Genomic DNA, 23399 nt, shown 5'->3' on the forward strand with positions numbered 1-23399 from the left:
CCAAAAGTGCAAAGCCAACATCAAAAACTTTACCCTAAAAAGGGAATCAAAGGGTCATGGAACCTTTCACACAGTTTTTTAGACAGCAGTAAGGAACCGGTTTTGCCCTACAGCTGCCACAAAAAGCTGTGTAATGAAATAAGAGTTGTGGGAGAAGGAAAGGTATCATTTATAGCCAGTCTCAAATTTTGGCAGCCTTGCACACCTTTGCCAAGGATACTGGTCAGCATTTTGCTAGACTATAACCACATGATTAGGCAGCTAAATTTTATATTTGAACATATGCAAGTGAAATGGATTTCTGAGAAATGAGAAAAGTATTAACAATTTATCCTGTGTGGTTATCATACAGTTGACAGGTTCCTTTTTGCTGAGCTCTGTGTGGATATGTAGACTGAATGCCAGGTAACCAGTAAAAAGCTGATTGAAAAGAGGTAGAGTGAGATAAGGTATGAAATTTGAGAGGGAGTGAGGGGGCAGGGAAATACAGCTAAACAATACTGTACTCCAAGCCCTAACAATAACTTAATGTAAGGGATAACAATGGGCCATCAGTTAAAAGTTTAATTTTCCATCTCTGAAAGAGGTCTGGGATTGAGCCAAGATCTTTCCTCTTTGGACTCTGAAGCCAGGGAGAATCTCATTCCACTCCAGAGCCACTGACAACATGCAAATGTTGGGGCCAGTCACAGCAGACAGGTACAGGTGTGAATAATGGCTGTGCAACCCATGTTTCTGACATGAATGCACATGGACTGCCTGAGTGATGGTCACTTTTTGTGCATGTTCTTGGTGAAATTACTCCATCTTCATGGCTTTGAGACTGTTGTCGAAGATGAATATGGCTGTGAAGCAGAGGAAGAACCTTTATTCCTAGAGAAGTAGTATCTAATAGAATGTCAAGGAAATGCTGTCAAGTGTCAAAAAGTACCAGACAACGTGTCCACTAACAGATTTACCAAGGAAGAGAGCCAGAATACTCTGAATACTTTTGTCTTTGTTTCAGGTTTTTGGTTTCATAGAATTGCTGACAGTGTTTGTATAGCAAATGCACATCTTCCAAAAGAAGTGACAAAACAGAGCCTCCTTGTAAACCTGCTTCCTTTCCTGGAAGGTGAAAGCCTTCCTAAGCCTGTCCTAACACACCAATTTTCATCACGTTCAGCCAAGGAAGCAGGCTATCACCTGTTTGGTGATATAAAAAACATTGTAATGTTTTTTTATATTCTCACTTTTGCTGCTTTCTGAGTCACTTCTATTAATCTGAAATTCCAGTCATGTCACCCCCACAGATGTGGCATATACAGGTAAGTCCATGCTGTCAACAGAAGACTAGCACCTGGTTCTAACAAATCCTGACAGGCACGCTGAATCACACTCATCTGTCATTATCACCCAAAATGCTAAAGCTTTGAGTACCTGGATGCTGTCAGAAATACTGGATACTGACAGCAAAGTGAGAGAAACCAGGTTTTTTAGCTGGACTGTGGCATCTGTGCCTCGCCTCACTTCCTTGCTTTGCATTTACCAAGATATTTACAGGATCCTTTCAGTACTAGATGCTGAACAGAACGAGACACGCTCCAAAAGGATACACAAGAGTGGGCACGCCCCGAGCTGCCAGGTGCTTTCGGATGAGCCGCTCGGTGCCGTACCAGTTGAAGCCTTTGGTTGCATACCCGATCCGTGGGAGATGCACTGTTGCTGAGGAGGGAACAGAGACAATAAAGAACAGAAGAAATACTTCTGAGCAGCCTATCTGCAATGGAGACCTCACTTCACTTCAGAAAAAAACAGCAGAGAGGTGGAAATTGGTCATCATCGTTAGGTGCAACTACACATGTACAGATTTGCTGTTCTACGGCACAGACACTTACCATTCCTTTTCTTGGCTGCTAAATAAATCTTCTTCAGGCCCTTTTCCAAAGCTGACAGCTTAATGCCAGACAAGTTGTTGGACCGATCTCGGTGCTGAGCTACAATCAAGGCCAGCTAAGGAGAAAACACAATAACTTGAAATACAATCTATATACAGTACTAAGAGACACAGTGACAGTGCTGGAAAACTGCATTACTAACTTTTACCTTTCATAAATGAAGAACTCATTATGTCTAATATTTAACTGCAACTTAGCCATATTCAGTAATCAGTGCCATTATTGTGAAAAAGACATAAGGTTCATTTCACACAGCTTCAAAAACATATGGATAGAGCAAAACAGGAAAGAGCTTCTCATTCTCACCAAATCTTGTCCTTTTTTCCTGGATTTTTTATCATCAATAGGGAATAGCAGGGTTCCTCCTAACTCCAGGTCTGTCCAGAGAAAAGAACAGGACAACAATAAAAAATCAGTCCTGAAGAGTAAACAAGCAGTCAATGAAGCAGTGATTTCACTGTCACATTCTGTATTATTCTCTGCAGACAAACATTTTCCCCTGAGCCACACAATCACACACACATCCCAATTAAAGACAACAAATGGAAAGAGAGACACTGAAATGAGAAGAAAGCATCTTGCAGGAAATTAGAAAGATCAACAGCTCCATCTTATAGCAAGACGTTAATTCCTAACCAGCTGCAGGCATCTCAAAACTGTTAATATATGCTCAGGAAAAGATTAGTGCTTGGAGGGAAGCAAAGGCTCAGCTGAATGGTGCCTGAGGTGGCTTTCATCCTTCTTGAAAGCACTTTGACAGAAGATGCAGTGCTCTGTCTTATTTAGTGCAAAACACTCTGTGAATAATGTACAAGTTTTTCCCCTTTTTTATGACTTGCAGGATGGATTGGAATGATCAGCCCCTACACAGAGTTCTCACACTCCAAACAAGCCAAGTCATAGCACCTGCTGAGGTACTGCTTTGAGAGTTAGGGATGCACATGTCCACAGAAAGAGTAAAACACATGAGTATTGAAGTATCCAGGCACTTCACTCCTGCAGTGTCACTGGGGTTTTACCTCTTTCAAGTGTCTTGGCCTCAGGTCATATTTTAATCTCTTACCTTTCATCTTTCCTGCCATCTCATATATTTTCCTGGGCTGATCAGAACGAGCCTCTAGAGCAGTGAATAAACCACCCCTTCCCCAGCGGCCGGAGTCATCTAGAATGGAATAACAAGTTAGAGTCCTTTCAGAAGTGAGGTTGAGACCACCCCTGCAGGAAAGGCACCTGCTCTGTACACAGGCAATGAATGATTATCAACACCAGATATGGGAACTACATACAAACTTAAGTGAACCACTATTCAAGGGACTATCCTAAAGGACAAACCTCAGCCCTGGAGAAAAACAAACTTATCACAGTTCCTTGAAATACTCTACAGAAAAATTCCTTACTCTTCACTGAAAATGCTGAAACAAGCACTAACCATAGCACTGAGCATATAAACCTGACAGTATCCTCACATACATACATATAGGTACAGAGAGCATGCATGTAGTATGTCCCCACATTGGTGCTTAGGGCTTCCCACACCAGGTGTTTGACATTTGCAGTCTTTCACTTCTACCGGGCATTTGCACTTCAAACATGAGCTTTCATGTACAGTGTAACATCAGCCAAAGCAGATGGTGATGTTTTGCTGTGGCCCTGGACAGAGAGCAGCTCCAACACTGCTTCAGGAGGAACTCCTTTTAATGTCTTTAATGCCTTAAAAGAGGGCCTTAACTTGGGAGACTAGCCTAGAGCCTCTGTACTGTCAGTGTTGAGAGACAACCACCAAGAAACTCTGACCTCAGCCTCTGGAAGTGTCTGTCTCTCTCTGCTGACTGGAAAAAGATGAATTTCAGCATCTCAGTTTGATTCCTACAGCTTCCACAGGATAAACAAAAGGCCCTGCTCTCAGGAACTGCCACTATTTAGCCACAGATATAAAATTTCAAGCCCTACAGGCCCCTTTGAAGAGGTTTACCTATAAATCCAGAGCAAGCATGCAAAGACCCTTGCACATCTTGCTAATACTTATGTGGGTTATACTGGCTGGAATAAAAGCTGTATTGCCTCTGCACCAGTTGAGATTAAGTCAGACTCAAATCCAAATTATTTCAGAATTAGAAACTGTGGAACCATTAGGGACAATTCAGCTCCCTTGTTCACCCCACCCAACAATACTCCTGTTGTTCACAAGTCCCACCTAGGCAATGGACAATGATGACATCTTCCTCTCCTGCTTGGGGGTGGGTTACATCTCCCATGACATATTTAATATGGTTCTGGTCTCCATCTTTGTAATCTAAATCCACATTCTGCTCCAACTCGTCCTCCACAAACTCCTCCTCGGAGCCACTTTCCTCTGAAGGAAGGCAGGTAGATGTGTAATGATTGGCCTCCCACCAGGCCATCCTGAAACCAAGAGAAGAAAGAGGATGTTCAATGAAAATCAAAGATGGGGATACACAGCTTGGTTTAAATCACTGCAGTGAAACACAGGAGACCTAGACCTGCATTCCCTCTGCTCCCTCCCCATTTTATGCCAGAACAACAGTTACCAAAGTTCTTCTTTATAATATTAGGAGCCACATGCCAATGTGATAAGCCAATTGCAGGCATGGAAAAAGTGAGCACATAGCAAAGGACAAGGAGCTACTTGTAGTGGTGAAAAGGAAGAACACCTGGGAAACAAGAAGGAGAAAGTTAAGATGTGCCAGAGAGTCACAGATGTCAGAGCAATCTGTAGGGGCCAACTGTGACATTCAGAAAGCTTCTCCCAAACGCTCCTTGATTGTACAGTCAGACATGGGGCTCTTATTCAGGACATCCTCTATGAATTAATGTCAGGCATGGTATTCAGGAGGAAAGAACCCTGCTAGGGACTCAAGCCATTTTTCCACCTTCACATCCCCCTTTTATGCAGTTTGAGCATATTATTTCCATCAATCAGACACATTCCAAGAGTACAGTGCAACAGACATCGATTTACAAGTGGCAGATGCAATACAAACCATACTTTTTCTTGTGCTCTGCCTCTGCTTTTGCTGCCTTCTTTTCCTCCATGAGCTTTGCTCTCTTTGCTGCTGCTTCTTGGCGCTTCTTCCTCCGAGCCTCCAGCTCCTCTTCACTCAGCAAGTGCTTCCTCCTGGCCGACTGCTCCCGAAGGCCTGTGAGAAGGGCCTGGAGAAAGAAAGAGGTACCACAGAAACAAAGTGCTCATCTGAAAGCCATGCCTGATGCCCTCCTTAACCCACATTCCTTTCCCATTTGTTTACTTTCCCACAAGTCTTAATCATCAGAATTCAATTATCACATAATATGTGGTTTTGTGACCCGAGTTTATAGAAGTGCCCTCAACAGCATATCTCAGATCTGTTAGCAGAATTGCTGAATTGTCAAGCCCTGATTCCAGAGCCAACTTTAGTACACTGACATCCAAATCTTTTAACATGCCTTCTGCAAGCTGTAGGTAAAGAGAGAAAACTGCCAAGTTTCATTTTCCACAAGCAAATGAAAGAGCATCATGTTCCTTGTCACATCTGCCTTACGTTTGCTTTGTTCCGGAGAGCTCTCCCTTCCTTACTGGTCTCTTCAATCAATGCTTTCTGAAGATCCAAAAGCTGATCAAATGCTTTTTTGTCTTCTTTGCTGGGCTCTTTTGAATAATCTTTGCCTTCATACACGTACATGTGATCTTTAAAAAATAATTTAAAAGTGTGAAAAGGAACTGAAACCTACTAACATCCAAAATGAACTGTGAGATCAAAACCAAATCTGGCTCTTCTGTGACATTTTTCTACCCTTAGCAGAGAAAGATCTTCACTCTCACAACTTTTTGGTATGACCAGAGTCAGTATCATGTAGAAACAGGAGAATCAAGATTTGCTTCCTCTGACAAAAGCTTTTAATTTAAGATAATTTAGCATGTTTAGACTGGCAAGGAAGCTTTCTTCCTATTTCATTTAATTAATTATTTTAAATTGTGGTTCCATCGCTGTTCTCTTTGATCATTCCATCTCTGCCAGTAGAGAATTCATTCAGCTCTGCCATGTAGTTACAGGCAGCTCTTGAAAAGGGAAAGCAAATTTTTGCTTTTGACTTCCCAAATGAAATGAAAGCACAGAACTCTGGCAGCCCAGGGCTGCTGCTCACCATGTGAGTTATTTTCCCTATACTTATTACACAGTGTGGTACCACTGCCCCTCTTTTAAGTCACCACCAGAAAATACCACTCTTTGCTAACTCTCAGCAAATAATTACTCATTACTAGGAACTGCTCCTGGATGGACAATAACTGTCCTGCAGAGCCACATTTCAGCTTCAGTCACAAATTTATATTTAAGTGCTGCTCTGTACCCAGACAAAAATTCAGTCTTTCTTGGGGAAAGAAGGCACTGGAAGAGGGAAGTATCCTTAGAATTTATTTTCAGGTACTACACGGCTACTTAATGAAAAATTAACCACAACTGGGTGACATTTGGGCTGGAAAGTAGAGTTTTGAAGACAGAGTAGGTTTGTTTCAGTTCTATAGACACCATGACTCTGTGTTTCTTACATCACCTTTTAGATTTTCATAGCCAAGAATCCTTTATTTGGAGACACAAAATTAAACACCTGCTACACAGCCTTTCCTTAACTTACTATAACATCTCCAAAACTGTAGATCTATCTTAATGGTTCTCTGTGGAAAAAGCAGTAGCTACAATATTAATATTTCCCCATTTCTCAGGAATTTCCATCTGAGGTATTAAAATATGAAAAGGAATTAAACTCTCAGCCACCAAAACTGGGCAAGTATTGTGAACATTATCTTACAAACAGGCAAATAAGAACAGAAAAAAAGAACAAAAATACCCATAAAGACTCGGAAGTAAAGTTTGTGGATAGGCCACAAACAAAATCCAAGTAACTTCATTACAACTCTGCTTTTCTACTTATTGCCTGAAAAATGCACCCCTGCCTGGGAAGCCTTCTTTACTAGCACTCAAGTGACACAGCTATTTAGATTCTTAACTTACTCTCTGTATTTTCCTCTTCATTCTCTTCCTTTTGTGGCAGCACAGTGTCCATTATCCACTGCCCTCCTTTTGTCTCTCCAAGGATGTTTTCTAGCTCCACATCCTGTACAGTACTTCCCTCAGAGGAGAGCAATTTATCCAGGCCAAATTTCAAGATTTCACTCAGCTTTAACAAAGAGAAGGGGAAGTTCAGCATTATTATCCTCTAATTCCATGTCAATCCCATGTCTCAAGCTTCTCAGGCTTAAAAGCAAAGGATGTATGAGTGGTGGAACCTAAGCTTTAAGGCTGCCTGTCAAAATACTTATTTTTTAATATGCCCCATTCTCCCAGCACTTGACAGGACAAGCCCCAACAACATATCTCCCATAATCATAACTCATCCAGACTTGAGCAGTCGTTTTTCTTCAGGGCTAAATGACAAAACAGCACTGTACTGACTGCATTCAAGCAGCTTTCTTCATAGCCAGAAAGGCCAGGCTTGCTTTTGCCCTCAGCCCGTTTAAAACAAAAGCCTAAATACCATAAAAATCCAAGGGGAGAAAAATAACAGCATGGAATTTCCTATGGGCTCAGTTCCACTTCTCCCACAGAAACTTTAATTGCTGGACACACACAAATGGGGCAGGAAGGGCAGGCAGAGGGGGAAAGGATACACTAAATCCAAACCTCTACTAGGTTTAGCTGCATGCAGGGGATATGTTCCCTTAAATGTCACTTCGCTTGATGTTTTGAATCCAAGTTCTCAACACAAACCTCAGCTTTCAGGTCAGAATTATAAATCATGCCCTGACTCCTGAGACACTGTATTTGCCAAGAGGCCAAAAGAAGGTTGACTGAGATTCAGACTAACAACCAAAAGCTGACTAGGTTGTCACCTGACCTCTTATCAGCTCTGTTTGTGAGAGAAAGGCACCAGAGACAGATCAGTTCGAGAAACAATGAGCCCAGCTTCCACATTTTATAATTTCCACTAATTATAATTAAAAAGCAAGTAAGACAAAGAAAGGTTCTGTCTTCCCCTCTTCTCCAAGAGAACACACCCTTTTTCCACAATGAATGCACTTCAAAATTGCAAGAACTGTCTTCAAACATCAGATGCTGTCTGGACCTGGGATGTCATTTTGGTTCCTACATACAAAAGCTGTCATGTCAATGCACAACTCTTTGTAGAAATTCAAATCCAGCGTAAACACAGAAACATTCTGGCACATTTCTAAGGTGGTTACTGGAGTCAAATTGAGGATACAACTCTGGTTTACCTGCAACTCTGCTGTTGCCTGAGACTTGGGTGCTCCTAGAGCAAACTGTCCCCCTTCAACAATGGCATTGGTCAGCCGGAGCTTCGAGGCAGCTCTTCGGTAGATGATTTCTTCAACTGTATCTCGCCCAATCAAACGGATAATTTTTACAGGCCTTGAAAAGTTTAAGAAAATTCTTATTACTTACTTTGTTTTAGGGTGCACTAAGGTATTTACTATCCCCTCACCCTCTCCTTTGATAGGTAAAGAAGGCAAGAACAAAATGAGCAAAAATAATCAGCAGAAATGTGATGCTGATACAATTCTGCTTGACACAGGAGAAATGCTCACTGCAAAAGTGCAGACAAACCTCCACCCTCCATCTCCTACTCCAAATTTACAAAGTTCCCACCCTGGATACATGACAAGGACAAGACTGTATGAGGCTGCAGTTGGAAAATGAAGACACAAAATCCTCTCTGCTCCCCTTTGATCTTCAATCTATTCTCATACTTTAACCTTCCACTGCCTATGGAAGGGGAAAGTAATACTGAGAGGCCAAGAAAGTTAGGAACCAACCACAAGTAGTGACATTTCTCACTTGTGCTGCCCAATCCGGTGAGCTCTTGCTATTGCTTGCAAGTCATTTTGTGGGTTAAAATCACTATCAGTAAAAATAACTGTATCTGCTGCTGTCAGATTCATGCCAACTCCACCTACAAACAAAAGAAGAAGGTCACCAACAGAAAATAAAGGAGGAGCTGGAGAATTTATGCTGTGCAAAGTTCCGTCAGATCTGATCAACTGTATCTAATCCAATCCATCTCTCAAACTCAAATCTAAGTCTCATAAGGATCTAGACAGATGGGTAAGCCTTGCATTTCCAGCTTCCAGGTTTCTGCAGCAGTCCAAAAAAGAAGCTGTACAATGCAATGTAGTCAAAAAACATAGGGTGTGAGTGAACCACTGCAAAAGGGACTGATTGTCAAGACTGATGAACATAGACATAATTATTCTGCTGGCAGGCAGGTTATCCCTGCAAGGATGGGCTTCCCTGAAACCCCTAAGGAATTGCCCAAGTCATGACTTGGCTGCAGCACAGAACCAGCTGTAAATACACCACTGAAACAGTGGAAAACACCAAGCCAAACTATACAATAATCAGAGACCAGGAGTTTATGAGACCTAAAGGTTTTGAGGTTAGAACTTGGGCTCTCATGAAATAAAAAAAAAATTTAAAACCCAGTTAATTTTACATTTTAAAATAACTCTACTGTGACCACATTGTGTAGTTAACAGGGGACAGTCTGCTGCCTTACATTTCCCCCAGCTCATGACAAGACACGTTCCCTGTAATCAGAATATCCCTGCCAGTGGAGACAGTCATGCACCTGAAAATCCGTGTCCATAATGTAACAACAATGGCAATACTGTTAGCACACCTGCTGCCAGATGAATTCAAGATGCTTTGGCCAGACATAGCAGTGTGCAGTAAAAAACAACCCTAAGTGTCGCTGGCATGGGAGGGAGAGCTCAGGCACTGTGGTGACAGACACACAGATCCCTGACACACATCCAGCATTAGGGTATTCCCTTCACTGCATGCTCTCCTCTATGCCCTGTGGTGTAGGCTCATCAACGCAAGTTTAACCAGAAGCCCAAAGGAAGAGCTGGTTCCAGTTTGATGTCTGAGACCAAGCAGTGTGGATTCTTCCTCTGGAGACAAGCAGAAGCCTGGCTCTGTGCTTGTTTGAACAGAAAGACAGGGAGGTTTGAAACTGTGTAGAAGCACAGATCTGCCCAGGGAGCAAGGAGGGGAAGCAGCACAGATGGCAGTTCCATGGAGTTCTCTGCAGCCTTGGGACAGTAAAAGACTCTCGTTTCAGTCTGTCTGCCAGCTAAAGAGCATGTCCATGTTCAGCAAACTTGAGAAGCAATTCCACCAGCTTACTTAAAGGAAGTCTGTTCCTGCCTAAAGACTGATGCTTGCAGAAATAAAATGGTAGTGAGATTCCTTAAGCTCAAACTGGCACAGAGACAGGCATTATGGAACTTGGAATAAAATAAACTCAAGAGGCTGCAATACGAAAAGGATCTTGGCATCAACTGCCAAAAGGAAAGCACAGAAACCAGATGTCCTAGATGAAAGACCCAAGTTCAGGATGTGTCCTGTCTCCTTCAAAAATCCCCCACACAAGCAGGCTCTGGGGGATTCAGAATTCCCTGAAACCTTGCCAGAGGGAATAAAATAAGAGTGCAGAAGCAAGATGGTTTGTTTGTCTCTCCTTACTTACCTGCTCTGGTGCTCAGCAGGAAGATAAAGATGGGCTGTTGACCAAAGTTCTTGATGGCAAGGTGTCTCTCCTCACCCCGAACAGAGCCATCCAGCCGCTCATAGCTGTAGCCTTTCCAAACAAACAGCATGAATGTTTCTGAAACTTTGCCTTTGCTCTTACCCTCTTACCTCATTCTCTATTGTCTCATTGCTGTCCTGAATCTTTTTGTGTCATATCCACCTGGCTTGGTTCTCATTTAATTGCCTTCAATTCCTTCATTTTTTCCCAGTTAAACCTTGTATAAACTGAGGTAATGACCCTGACTTCCAGATTGACTGTTGGTAAAGAGTAATTTAGCTGACTCTGAAGCAGAGACTCCTAACATTTAATTTACTGCTTGGAAACACAACAGGAAAATTCAGAGCCTAAGTAAAAGAACATTAGCACACAGTCCCATTTCAGACTATGCTGTGCTGGCTGTTGGCCCTACAAAGCAGGCCAAGAACCATCAGATCCTCCTTATCCAAACTCCCACGGCCTTCAGTGTGCTTTGCTGTGAGCATGCAGTATGGGATATGGCACTACATTTGGCTTTATCCTACATTATTAGTCGTCCAAAACCATAAACACCAAACAAAAGCCTCTTTCATGGGAAATCCTAAGTAGGCATGGAGCCACGTGGATTGAAACAAAAGAAAACGTCCCAAGAACACATTGCTAACCTTGCCAAAAATGGTCTGATCCAACCTGCCCTCAGACATCTTGGGGCCCCACTGTCAACAACTGTTTTAATCAAAAATTAATTTCCTGGTATAACTGTGGCTCAGTTTGTGTTTTGTGCTGGACAAAGTGAATCTAGAGCAAGCCTACTGCCTTTACTGCAATTACTTCAGGACACAGGTACACAACTGAACACAGGCATATAATGAAACATTGCTACGCTGCCATTTGTTAGCTCCATTTCATCAAGGCACAAAAGCTACTGTGAAGAACACAACTGCCAGCTCATTTCAGGAAGCTGGTAACAGCAAAGAGCTGAACTCAAGACCCTCCAACTCACAGAGCTGCTGCAGGAATATGGTCCCTATCTTATAAGAACCTATCTTATAAAGCTTCATCACATTTCTTTCCCCATCCCAGGCGGATCAACCAAAATCACAGGAACAATATCTGGCAGAGATCATTAGGATAAGCCCTCTCCTATCAGAGTGTGCAGAACATACCTCTATAGTCCATGTAGTCCTGCAGGATATCGAGCAGTTGAGTCATCTGAGAAAAGAGCAACACACGGTGGCCTCTGCAAGAAGAACAGGAAACCCTGTGATCCTCAGCACACTGTGACAGCATTTCACAGCCTGCTGGGGGTCACAATGGCTTAACCAGTCATTATCAGTCCCCGTTACACAGCAAGGCCTCCCAGAATCATAGCCCGTTCCCTTATCACACATTTTCAGCTGCACATCTAAATGCAATCAGTTAAGCTCCATCTGCCATCATCATTTGCCCTGTCCAGAGTGTGGAGTCAGAGAAGTAACAGGGCTCTGGCACAACTCTGCTGCTGGCTGGATACAGGCTGGTGAGGAGCCTGCCTAAAAGGACCCCAGCTTCAGCCTATGATGAGGTTTTCTTCACCACATGACTGCTCTCAAATCACACACTGCCATGCATATCTGAAATTCTGGGAAAATGTAATATCAGCATCTCTGTAACAGCAGAACATCTTCTCCAGCAAATAACCTTCAAAGATCAAACACTACCTAAAAAGGTGTGTTAAGAAATCAACTCTCCTCCCTCCCAGCCCTAGGCCTCAGACAGTGCTGTATTTAAATCAGCCTTCACCCTAGAGCAGAACACAGACATTCTCAAGTGCAGAATTTGCACAGGGCTGGTCCTGCAGCAAACACATGCAGTGGAGAGGTAGCCACTCACAACGTGCTCCACAGCAGGAAAAAGATAACGAAGCCACATCAGAACTTCACAAGGGCTGTTGAAGCTCTGTCCTTTGGTCTTTGAATTCCAGGTTCTGAACTCACCAGAGCACAACACAAGGGGTTGTGAACATGAATCCCAAAACTTCTGAAGTTTCAGTTTATCCTTGGGTTTTTCTTTTTCCCATTTGCCATGGATTGTGCCTCCCAGGCTAACACAGATACGCTAGCACAAAGGAACTCAACTGAGGTGTAGGAAACTCACAGTCAAAGCAGATATGCTGAATACCAAGTCACATGGTTATTGTCCCAGCTTCTCAAATATGGCAAATATGAGAGCATGTGAGAGAATTAGTCAAATGCTTTGAGAAATGCTGGTGAAAATGCTCCTGAAAATCTGTGTCCATAATACAACAACAATAGCAATGCTGTTAGCACACCTGCTCCCAGCTGAATACAAGATGCTTTGGCCAGACATAGCAGTGTGCAGTAATCCTCAAGGTTCCTCTACCATCTCCAATACAGCTTGTTTTACTTCTTTCAGGTAGTGAGTAACGTGGAATAAATAAGTCAGTGCTTGTGTGGTGAAGAACAACTGCTCAGTCTATGGCTAAATAATGTAGTTTGCTTTCCCAGTTAACTTTTTCTCCCTATGTCAACCCCATCCCCATATGACATACCCAGCGTACAAGAATGAAAGGAGTTTATCCAACAAACACATCTTGCCACTGGCTTCCACAATATGGTCTCCAATCTCAAAGGGTTCTGGCTCAACACCTGGAACAGAAAGGAGTTTCAAAAGCACAGTTAATACCACAGAAATAACAATCTGTGGTAAGCCTCAGTGTGTCTGCACTGTCACTTTTGCTGAGCGGAGCCACACAATGCTTGCTTGAGAAGTGATGGTCTTTCTCTATCTCCAAATGACACCCTCAGTAGTTCACTAAGCATTGTGATTTCTTTGTTTAGATGACAGAAGACATAGAAATAGAAAGCTGCAGTCAGAAACTCAGACTTCACACAGTCTCCTACTTTATTTGTCATTATTGATGAACTGTCATGTGTTGGAACTGGTCACAAACTCACAGCTGCTACTGATTCAATACAAGAGTGTTTATTACTTGCTTCTTCTAAGCATTACACTAATAATAGAAAACCACTGTATAAATCAAGAAAGTGATTTTTTCTGTTCCAAAAGAGAACAGTGCTTTCCTACCATTGAAGAGGTATGGGTGGGCAACACACTTCCGAAGCTGAACTAAGACATTCTGGAGTGTAACCTTCCTTCCCGTTTCATTTTCAAACGCATCTGGAACACAGAGCAGAGAAAAAAACAGAGCAGGGAAGCCCATGCTCCATTAATGGCTGTGGCTGGGAATGTCTTGGTACTAAGCACTGCTCTGAAGTGCTTCAGCACTGAAGTATTTCTCTCTGTGAATCACATCTGGATTTGTATTTCCCATCTCAAGACTAATACATCTGTTTTCATGGGTCAAAAAAAATTTCCCTGATTTTTTGGACAAGCTTTTAGAAATAAGACCCTGGTAAGCACTACTTTGCCTTGTCAGACTCACTGAACTTTCTGGACTCCCTGGAAAAGGTCACTGTAATTTTTCTGAGTGAAATCATCAAAATAAGCAAAAGAAATTTGGTGCAGTTCATTTGCATTTTCAGAAAAAAAATATACAGCACAGTCAAGATCTCCTGGGCAATGAGATCTCCTTGTTGCATTTTTGTGAGGAACAAAAAAAATGCATGCACATACGCTGACTAGAGTAGAAGATGGAAGTTTCAGATTTCCAGGTGATGTTCATGCAAAGTGCTAGAATGCCTTAGAAGAACAAAGCATCTGCAACTCCCCAGTTTTAATTTCCCTGGAACAAATAAGCACTCACAAGCCACATGATGGTAGTAGTTGCATTGTCTACATAACCCTGCAGTTTCCCATAAAACTCCTATCTGCATCCAGTAGGTTGAAATTTGCTTTATGGCATCTGTGCTACTATTAGAAAATTTGTAGAGAACCACAGATCGAAAATTTCTTGTACCACCCTTTTGTTTGAATACAAAAACATGAAATAGGAGCAGGCTTACCTTGTGATAAGTATCTTTAATTACTTTAATTACTTTGAGACTGCCCAAAGCAGATCCTCAAGCTGAGCCTTCCTAGCTCACAATACCTGAGCAACAGATCAACACATATGTCTTTTATTTTGCCACAAGCTAAAATCAAAAATTAAGCAACCCAAATTTGGCATATTTATTCTGTACATACTCTGCAGATCAAAGTAACTCCTGCTTGTTTACAACAGAGCATGCATGTACAACAGGAATTTGTTTGCATGTACAACAGGAATTAGTTTTGCTTTTAAAAATAATTAATAGACTTCAAAATGCCCAGTTACCTAGATCTTTTGTCAAAATGGCCTTGTAGTACTTCTTCTGCAGAGCTGACATTCCATGGTACAGAACCACTTCCACCTTCTTTGGCAGCTCTGCAGCCACCTCAGATTTGACTCTCCGAAGTAGAAATGGCTGCAGAAGACTGTGCAATTCTTTGGCTATGCAGAGGCAGGGAAAAAATAAAACAAACAAAAAACTATCAAAAAAAAAAAAAAAACCCACAAAAAAACCCCCCCATCCAAAACCAACAAAACCAGAGGAGAGTACTGTGTTAAAGGTGAGGAATTTATACAATACCTTCCGAAGTACACTTTCAAAATAAATGTAAAAGGAATCTCACATTATTGGTGAAACCATTCAAGCCACATTTTACAAACAGAGAAACCAAACATAGCTGCATACCTGCAACACTTGGGAGCTACATTAAGAAAGCTCTTGCCTTAAAAGTAGTCATTAGTTTTTGTGGCCTTGTTTTAAAGCTTGTCACCATTAAAAGAAAGCAAATAAAGAGGACACAACATGGTTGTTTCCTAGTCAAGATAAAAGCTGGTTCTGACTGAAACACAATGTTGCTTATTACTGACCTGGCTCATTCTCCTTTTCAATAACTTGGTAATACTCAACAAACTCTTTCACTTTTTCCTGGGGAAAGATGTCAGGTTCAATAAGGCTGAGTAAGGAGTACAGTTCCTGGAGGCTGTTCTGGACTGGAGTGCCCGTGAGCAGCAGGCTGAAGCCTACTGAGAACTGAAAAAATCCAGCAATAATACAAAGTTACTAGGAAAAAGTATCTGTAATGAAAAGTTAGTTAATAACAAGTCCACCTACACCACTCTTAGGCTTAACTTAGAAGAAGAGTGGCAGCACAGAACCGCTCACAGAATGCAGCAGATTTGCCAAAACCATCCAAACACGAGGTATAGTGTGACAGTCAAACAGCTCCAAACTGACTGGGCTGGCACCAGTGCAAGGAATTCAGTGTAAGCAAAATAAGAACAAAGTACAAAACTGACTCCATTAAAATGCTCAGGTCCATGCAGTCTGCAGTCTAATACCACACACTAGATGTTAGATAAGGAAGGATAACTGGAAAATGCGGTTGGAATAGGACAGTGAAATGAAACTGCGTCAGACTAAGTTCCATTTCTGTTTGCTTAGTAACTCTGACAAACACAGGAACATTATCAGGTCCATGCTGCTCACAGTAATCCCCATAAAGAGACTTGAGAAAGATGTTTACCTTTGGAAAAATACAAATTTCTCTCAAGTTTGGTAATAGAAAATAGGTTAGGAGGAGAGATGAGGTGAATCACGTCGATTTTTTTGTGATTATAACCAAAGCTCCTGAATTATAGACATCATGGACAATATATTCAGAATATATAAGACTTTCAGGAGTTCAATAAAACCCCCTATTTTCCAAGGTGTATTGTAGTACATTGTTGCTGATGCCAGCACACACCAAACGCTGATGTTTCACTGCCATGACAGGAAGTGCAGCCTTCACTCAGGCATTTGGGCTGCTCTGGCCAGGTGCTTTGGAAGCTGGAGCAATTCTCCTAATTCCTGTAAACAAGGGTGGCTCCATTAAATGGGACAGTGGAAGTCAGTAGTTCAAGACTTGAGGTTTCATGAGCTAGGTAAGGGCTCCTTCACCCTGCCAGAGCTGGAGATGGCCTCTTGTTGCTTAGGTCAGCCAGACATCTACTCTGGCAGCAGCACAGCTGTGGCTCAGCATCATGTCTGGCTGCTTTACTTTTCCAAGTCTTTCAAACTGCTCCAACATGGCAAGCCCAAACATGAAGCAGAATGAGAGGGAAGATCCAAATACTGCCCACTGCCATGCAAAGCCAACAAGGCCTTTATCTCTCTGCCACTAAATATGGGAATCCTTTCACCAGCTCTGATGGAAACAAGGGATGATTCACATTGATTCACAGAGAATCTGAAAAGGGAAAAGTCTTAAGACACTAGAAGAAAGATGAGTTACTTTACCTCAGAAAGTGTCTTGTAAAGCAGAGAATTTTGATTTTTCAGTCTGTGGGCTTCATCTACAACCAAGGCAGCCCAGTTAAAGCTGAATAAGCAAAAAAGAGCATCTTCAGTTAGGGGCTGACAATTCATTCTTGTAAGTACAAAAAGACTGAAGTAAGTGGTCACTCTGTTTGGCTCAACTTGAGGTGGGGTCCCACCCCATGAACAACAAGCAAACACCAAAAGTGGGGTGCAATTCACAGGTACTGTTTTTGAAGAGCCAACAGAGGTTGTTAACTGGGTGAGTTTTTTTCTGAAATCAAGACTAACAAAATTCACTTGAATTTCTTGATTCTCTCTCCACCCCTGTTACTATCAGGAAAATGACATGAACACAGGTTTGTTGAACATTCAAGGAGGTCTCTGATTTAGAGAAAGAGACATGAAACTAGGCCCTAGCACCTGTGCAAAAACGCAGCAACAATCATGAGGCAGTGATGTAAGAGTGATCCCAAGGCTTTTGCAAATCACCCAAGACAGGAGCTTCAACTTATTCTGTGTTCATATAGCTGTATGCAGAGTGTCCTCTAGCAGGCTGCAGAATCACTGGTGATCCAGTATATCCACAAGGCTTACTTCAAACTCCACATCTTCTCAACCCTCAATGTTTGTGCCTCCCTATCACTAGGGTTTCAACTTCCACATCAGAGTCATTTCCAGGGGAGGAAAAGCATGAACCTCCATCTTTTCTCACCCACACACTTCTCTTCCCCGTGGAATACAACATTTGAAATCACAGTGACCTACATTCTTCCTAAATAGCCTTTTTATTTGCCTTGATTTCCCTCTCTGCTGTATCAGAGAGGTTCTCCATTGCCAGAACAATCAAGTGTCATTACTCTTATTCAATGAGCTCAGGAGCTGAATTGCCAAAGGACTCTGCACTGTGCAGCACTGCAGAAGCTCATGTGCAGAGCAGTCTGATCCCTCGTTTATTCCATTACAGCATGGCTCTTGTTCAACTCATTTGTGCTGTTACACTGCTTGGAAAGAGTAGTGGTGGGGACACATCTGATAACTCTGACCCTCCCTTACAAAGTGCTCCAAACGCTCCCACACAGAGCAAGGTACAAATGATTAGCAACCACTTTTTTTCAGAAGGAAGACTAAAGGGCAAAACCTTAAATTTGAGTGATGTGGCTTTGAGGTTGTTAGCTTTAGAAGTAGGAAATTACTCTGGAGCTGACATTTCTGTGATACTAGGGCTGGCTACTTGCTCTCCCTGGGTGCTACACTTTAAAATAAATAGAATAATATGCAGCAATGCAGAGCATGATATGAAACTGTAAGGACAATACAGTCATGGCTACCTTTCATTAGAGACCTGGTTTCTACCATAATGTGCAGCAGTCTGCTACTTCCAGCAGTGGCCAAGGACAGGTGCTTTGCTGAAAGACAGGAGGGTGCCCATTGTGGGCCTGGCTGACACAAAACTGTGCCAGCAGGGGCCACTGGATTTGTGCTTCTACAAAGATACTGAGCCATTCATTATGCATAGCTGCCCCCAGCATTTGTCATGAAACCACTGCAAGGCACTGGCACTACTGCTAAGAAAAAAGGAAAATTCCTCCCCATTTCAAGTGCAGATGCCTGTGGAATTCTGCATGACTGTGACAGTACCTCCTACAGGCTGAATATGAGCAGAATAATCAGTCTTTGTAGAAGGCATAACATTTCATAAGCCCTCCACAGTTGTGACTGGAGGTAATAAACTTCAGGATATGATAGCACATTATCACTGTTATTTAATGCAGGTCAGTTTCAGTGAATTTTGCAACTAATACCTTTATAACCTGAAGTTCTTGAGGATGTCCTCTGCTGGACTGATATTTAATGTACTGCTCTAAGTCACTATGTGTCATAGTGCTTTGAGTTAAGTGCTTTGAGTTAACTGGCTTGAAAACTGTCCTTGGGGGAAGTTCACATATATTTTAGCTGACATTAAAGACTGAAAGTTGGAAAAGGCAAAGCTCTAATCACAAACCAAGAACATCCCTGTCTCTTGTGAAACAACACAGAATCTTGCACATACAAATATCCACTTAAGAAATCATTGACAGATATCCAGACTTAAATTTGAAGAAATTAAAACCAGACTCACGGCTTTAGAAATGCTGCATCTTTCAGGCAAATCTGCAATGAAATAAAATGAACTGTGACTTACAATTTAAGTAAATACACCAGTTAAGAAACAGAGCACTTTTCTGTCTGCTTGCAAACTATGGTGAAATGGAGCAGAGTGGAATGAAGGCACTACCTGAGGAAAAAAAATGACAGCTACATGACATCTTCAGCATGTCATGGTTTAACATCACACACCCTCTCACTCACACTCTACCTAGGGAGAGGGGGGAAGAGAACTAGAAGGATAAAAGTGAGAACACTTGTGGGCTGACAAGGCATGAACTGGGAGGTACAGAGGAACCAAAAAGGCAAGGAAAACTTGTGCCCCTCCCTTTGAAGTGACAAAGACATCACGCACCTCGTATGTTGTCAGGAGTGCATGGAAGTGAGAGTCCCCTTTCAGATTCTCCTGCAGTTTGGGTCGCTCTTCCTTGCTGCCTACATATGTTATGAAAGAAAGACCTGGAGCAAACCTGTTGTTAAGAGAAAGAGCAGAAACAGTGAGCCAAGCTAAGTCTTTTCATGTGTTTATGACCCTGGACCTCATTACCAAACACAGCCACTGCACAATGATGAGAATTCCTATCCAAACATCCTACACTCCTGTGAGATGTGTCTGGCTCTCAGCTTTTGAATCCCACTCCTTCATAATTTTCATATCAGGCTGGCACCTCAGCTGTTGGCTCTGGTTTGGACAAGTCCTAAATAAACCAGCATTCCTTTAGATGTAAGAGTTCAAGGCAGATGACTGAACACCAGTCTCATAACCTAACTGCTATTCTGAACTGAAAAAAGTTCCTAAGAAGCAGGTGAATGAATACAGTTGGCCCAGATGAGGCCAAAGAATTGGCCTGAATCATACTAAAATAAAGACAAAAATGTCTGCAGCAAAGAGGTCAAAGTCAGGGTCTCAAAAATATATTGTCTCAGTCAAAAAGCAGATAAAGCCAGTTCCAATTGTTGGGACCATAAAACTCCTCCTCATTTATTCCCACCACTGTTATCTACCTAATATTCCTTCTGGAAATCTGCACTGTTGATCTATGAAGTAATGCACTTTCCCCCAACTATTCCAACACAAAATCTATCCAAATCAGGCCAGCTCACTTCAGAATGTAACCTGGATGACTTCAGATGCTGAGAGACAGCATCAGCCAACGGCCACACAGACAGACTTCTGTTCTAACCTTTAACTTCTAGCCCTTCCTCTTAAAAAGAGTCTGTGGGCTAGAGACCACAGATGTACACATTTCAGGCACAGCAGCCTGTCACCCTGATACACATCAGCACTGTTACCCCAGTGAGGATGGGCTGCATGCACAGGTGGGATGTATTTTATGTGCATATGTGAGCATGCCCTCCAGCCTGGGTCTTACCTTTTACTATGAAGATTCCTGGCTGCCTTCAGCAGATTTTGCCTAAGAGAGGCTGAGTAGGGAGGGTTACAAATCAATAAAAAGCAAGGAGCTAGTGGAGGCATTTTGACTGAAAGTCAGTCAATAATATAGGATGGATGGATTCATGTATACCACAGCATGTAAAGACTATGCATTAACTGCATAGGCTGCATTGATTTTTTGGTTTAGTAGCAGCTTCCCTTTTTACTTTCTATCCCTTTGAAAGGATAAAAAGAAAGTGTTGGAGTGAGCATATTTGAAAACAATCTTTGCAATCTTGCAACTTGCAAACTTTGCAACTACAAGTCTGAGCAATAATGTAGTAAGCCAGACAACTGTTGAAACTTACCTCTCCAGCTCTTCCTTCCAGTTGCTCAGAACTGACAGAGGACAAAGTATCAGAAATCTCTCTTTGTTGGATAACTTTTTTGTCAAATAAAGAAGTAGAGAAATGGTCTAAAAGGCAGGAAAAATATTTTTTTATAACAAGGGAAGGGTTCAACCCGATAGCCTGATCCTACATAAGCCGTCTCCTTGCTGAGCTTTGCAGCTAGCTTCCATAGGTTATCACAAATCAGAGTTAACAGAAGATCAAGTGGGATACAGACAAAAAGGCTTAGCTCCTAAAACATGACCTCAATATATGAAGCCCCTTTCTTGCATAGTCACAAACTAGGTCTACCATGCATCACTTTCTAAAACTATTTGTAATTTAAGACCTATTGAATAAAATCAGCTGATCCAAAGCACAAACAGTCATTTTCCAACAAAACTTAAACCCACTGGAAATACTTAGAAAAAAAATTCCAACAAACCTCTGAAAAAATTAGATGTATAACTTTTAATCCATGTATGGATGAACACAAAAATCCCCTGGGTGCAAGGGCATCAAAAGGACATTATTTTCCCTGTACTGGCTGTGTATTGTGCCTTCAACTCTGCACACTATGAATTATGCATTAAGGTGTTTGGATAAAATGGCCACTCATCTTTTTACAAAACCCTGAAACCTATTTAGAGTTACAGAGGACTTAACTCAGGACTTGAGTGACAAAAAAGACAATGAGCTCTCACTTGACTAAGGAATTCTGAAGGGGTGGGGGAGAATAATTAGGGTACTTTTTCATTCTGCAGAAACACTAGGCTGAAAACCCAAAAATTTAAGCAAAGATCATTTTCCAGAAGAAGAAGACACACCTGACAAGTCTTCCCAAGGCCCATCTCATCACCCAGGATACAGCCATGCTGGACTTCATAGCATTGCACGAGCCAGTTCACACCTTCCAGTTGATAGGGACGAAGTTTAATGCCTGGCAATAAAAATGATTTGTTACACTTACAGTCACCCAATGCACTCCATACACACACTAGAAACGGGTCCTGCCCACAACAGGCCTTCCCAAACATCTGCCTTACAGAAAAAGCACAGCAGCCTTCAGCAGAAGCTGGTTTACCCTCCCAGACAGCAAAGACCCCAGTGTTACAGCAATTAAATTAAAGCATATTCAGAAACTTACACAAAAATGCCCTGAGCCATTGCAACAGACTGTACAAGGAACCTGATCTAATAATTAGGCTGGTACTTTGAATTCCTAAAAGACAGCTTGATTTTCAGCCTGAAACACTTTTTAAAATATGTAAGTACTAGAGCCAGGGACACGCTTTAGGCTACCAGAAATGTTTGTCACAATCTATTATGGTATAATAATAATTTCTCAACAAGATGTTTTCTAGATTTTCTGTACTTAAAGCTAAGGCAGACCTCCATTACAGGCCACCTGTGACTACTACCACCATCATACTCCTTATTATGGGGCACAATATGTCAAAATGAATACAAAACAAGTCACATAGGAGTTGGCAAGACCTTTCCTTGTGCTTGGACTCAAGTGCTCTGTATTGTGGCATTGCTGCCCTCTCCTCTTGGGGACAATGTGCACACTGAGTGCATGAAGTAACTCACCAGCCCGCAGGATACACAAGCCCAAACAACCCACGGACTGAAGTGAGGATTTCCAGCAGGCTAAGGAAAACGTGCGGGCAGGATGGATTGCCCTGGCATTCCCCTTTAACATCACCCTCCAGGCAGTGGAAAGCACTTTAACTCGGGCCCATTTCGAGGCCACTGAACAGGCCAACCCTTGTCCGTGCTGTCCCGAAGCACAGAGCTGCCCGAGGCTGTGCGGAGGCACTGCGGGGGTTAAAGCCGAGCTCAGCCCTGGCCCAAACACCCACCTACCCACAGAGCCAAGGACAGCGTATCCGGCATCCGGGGAGGGCTCACACAGAACGGAGAGCATGGCAGCAACGCCATCTCTGAAGCAGCTGCAGCTCACTTTGACTTTCACTTTATTTGCACTTTTATTTATTTATTTCCGGCCTGAGGGCTGTTGGTACAGAGCTCAGACAACTACAGCTGAGAGAACTGGGGTTGTCCAGGCGGGAAAAGTGAAGGCATCCGGGTGACCTAATTGAGACCTTTCAGTACCCGAAGGGAACTTACAGGAAACATGGGGCAAGATTATTTAAAGGAGCCTGCAGCGACAGGACAGGAGAGTATGTGTTCAAATTAAAAGAGAGTATATTTAGATTAGATATTAGGGAAAAAATCTTTACTGTGAGGATGGTGAGCCACTGGAACAGGTCGCCCAGGGAAGTTGTGGATGTCCCATCCCACGAGGTGTTCAAGGCCAAGTCGGATGGGGCTTTGGGCAAGCTGGTCTAGAGGGAGGCGCGCCTGCCCATGGCAGGGGGGTTGGAACTGGATAATCTTCCAAGTCCCCTTCCAACGCAAGCCATTCTATGAGCTGGGTAGCGCCAGGCAGCGCTGGGCCCCTCCGCCGCCTCCCGCCATCTCGGACAGCACCCACAGCCCTGAGGCTCCCTGCCGACCCTTTCCCCGGGCTCCCCGCTGACCTGTCAGCCCCCACCGCTGCACGTCCGCCTCCTGCACGTCCGGACCCCCACCCCGGGCGCCGCCAGTGCGGCGGAGCGCTTGGAAGAAGCGGGACATGGCGGGACGTCAGTCACGCCCGCCGCCGCTCCGTTCC

General features: G+C 42.8%; 1 protein-coding gene across 1 annotated transcript; it reads right to left on the bottom strand.

The window, feature by feature from the left end:
• Nucleotides 1-548: 548 nt before the first annotated feature.
• On the bottom strand, nucleotides 549-23366 carry CHD1L (chromodomain helicase DNA binding protein 1 like). Its single transcript, XM_054269877.1, has 23 exons — nucleotides 23266-23366; nucleotides 21547-21659; nucleotides 20699-20805; nucleotides 19311-19425; nucleotides 18930-18961; nucleotides 16790-16871; nucleotides 15379-15541; nucleotides 14797-14952; nucleotides 13608-13700; nucleotides 13072-13168; nucleotides 11687-11760; nucleotides 10482-10592; nucleotides 8789-8903; nucleotides 8209-8362; nucleotides 6947-7112; nucleotides 5477-5622; nucleotides 4945-5108; nucleotides 4132-4340; nucleotides 3001-3099; nucleotides 2244-2314; nucleotides 1878-1992; nucleotides 1596-1704; nucleotides 549-888 (listed from the first exon to the last, which is right to left on the bottom strand). The coding sequence occupies exons 1-23, from the start codon at nucleotides 23360-23362 to the stop codon at nucleotides 810-812; spliced, it is 2667 nt and encodes an 888-aa protein (XP_054125852.1). The 5' UTR covers nucleotides 23363-23366; the 3' UTR covers nucleotides 549-809.
• Nucleotides 23367-23399: the final 33 nt, after the last annotated feature.

This window comes from Melozone crissalis, unplaced genomic scaffold (assembly GCF_028551555.1).
Source record: "Melozone crissalis strain CALT ecotype California unplaced genomic scaffold, PUWL_Pcris_2 ptg000008l_1, whole genome shotgun sequence".
Lineage (NCBI taxonomy): Eukaryota > Metazoa > Chordata > Aves > Passeriformes > Passerellidae > Melozone > Melozone crissalis.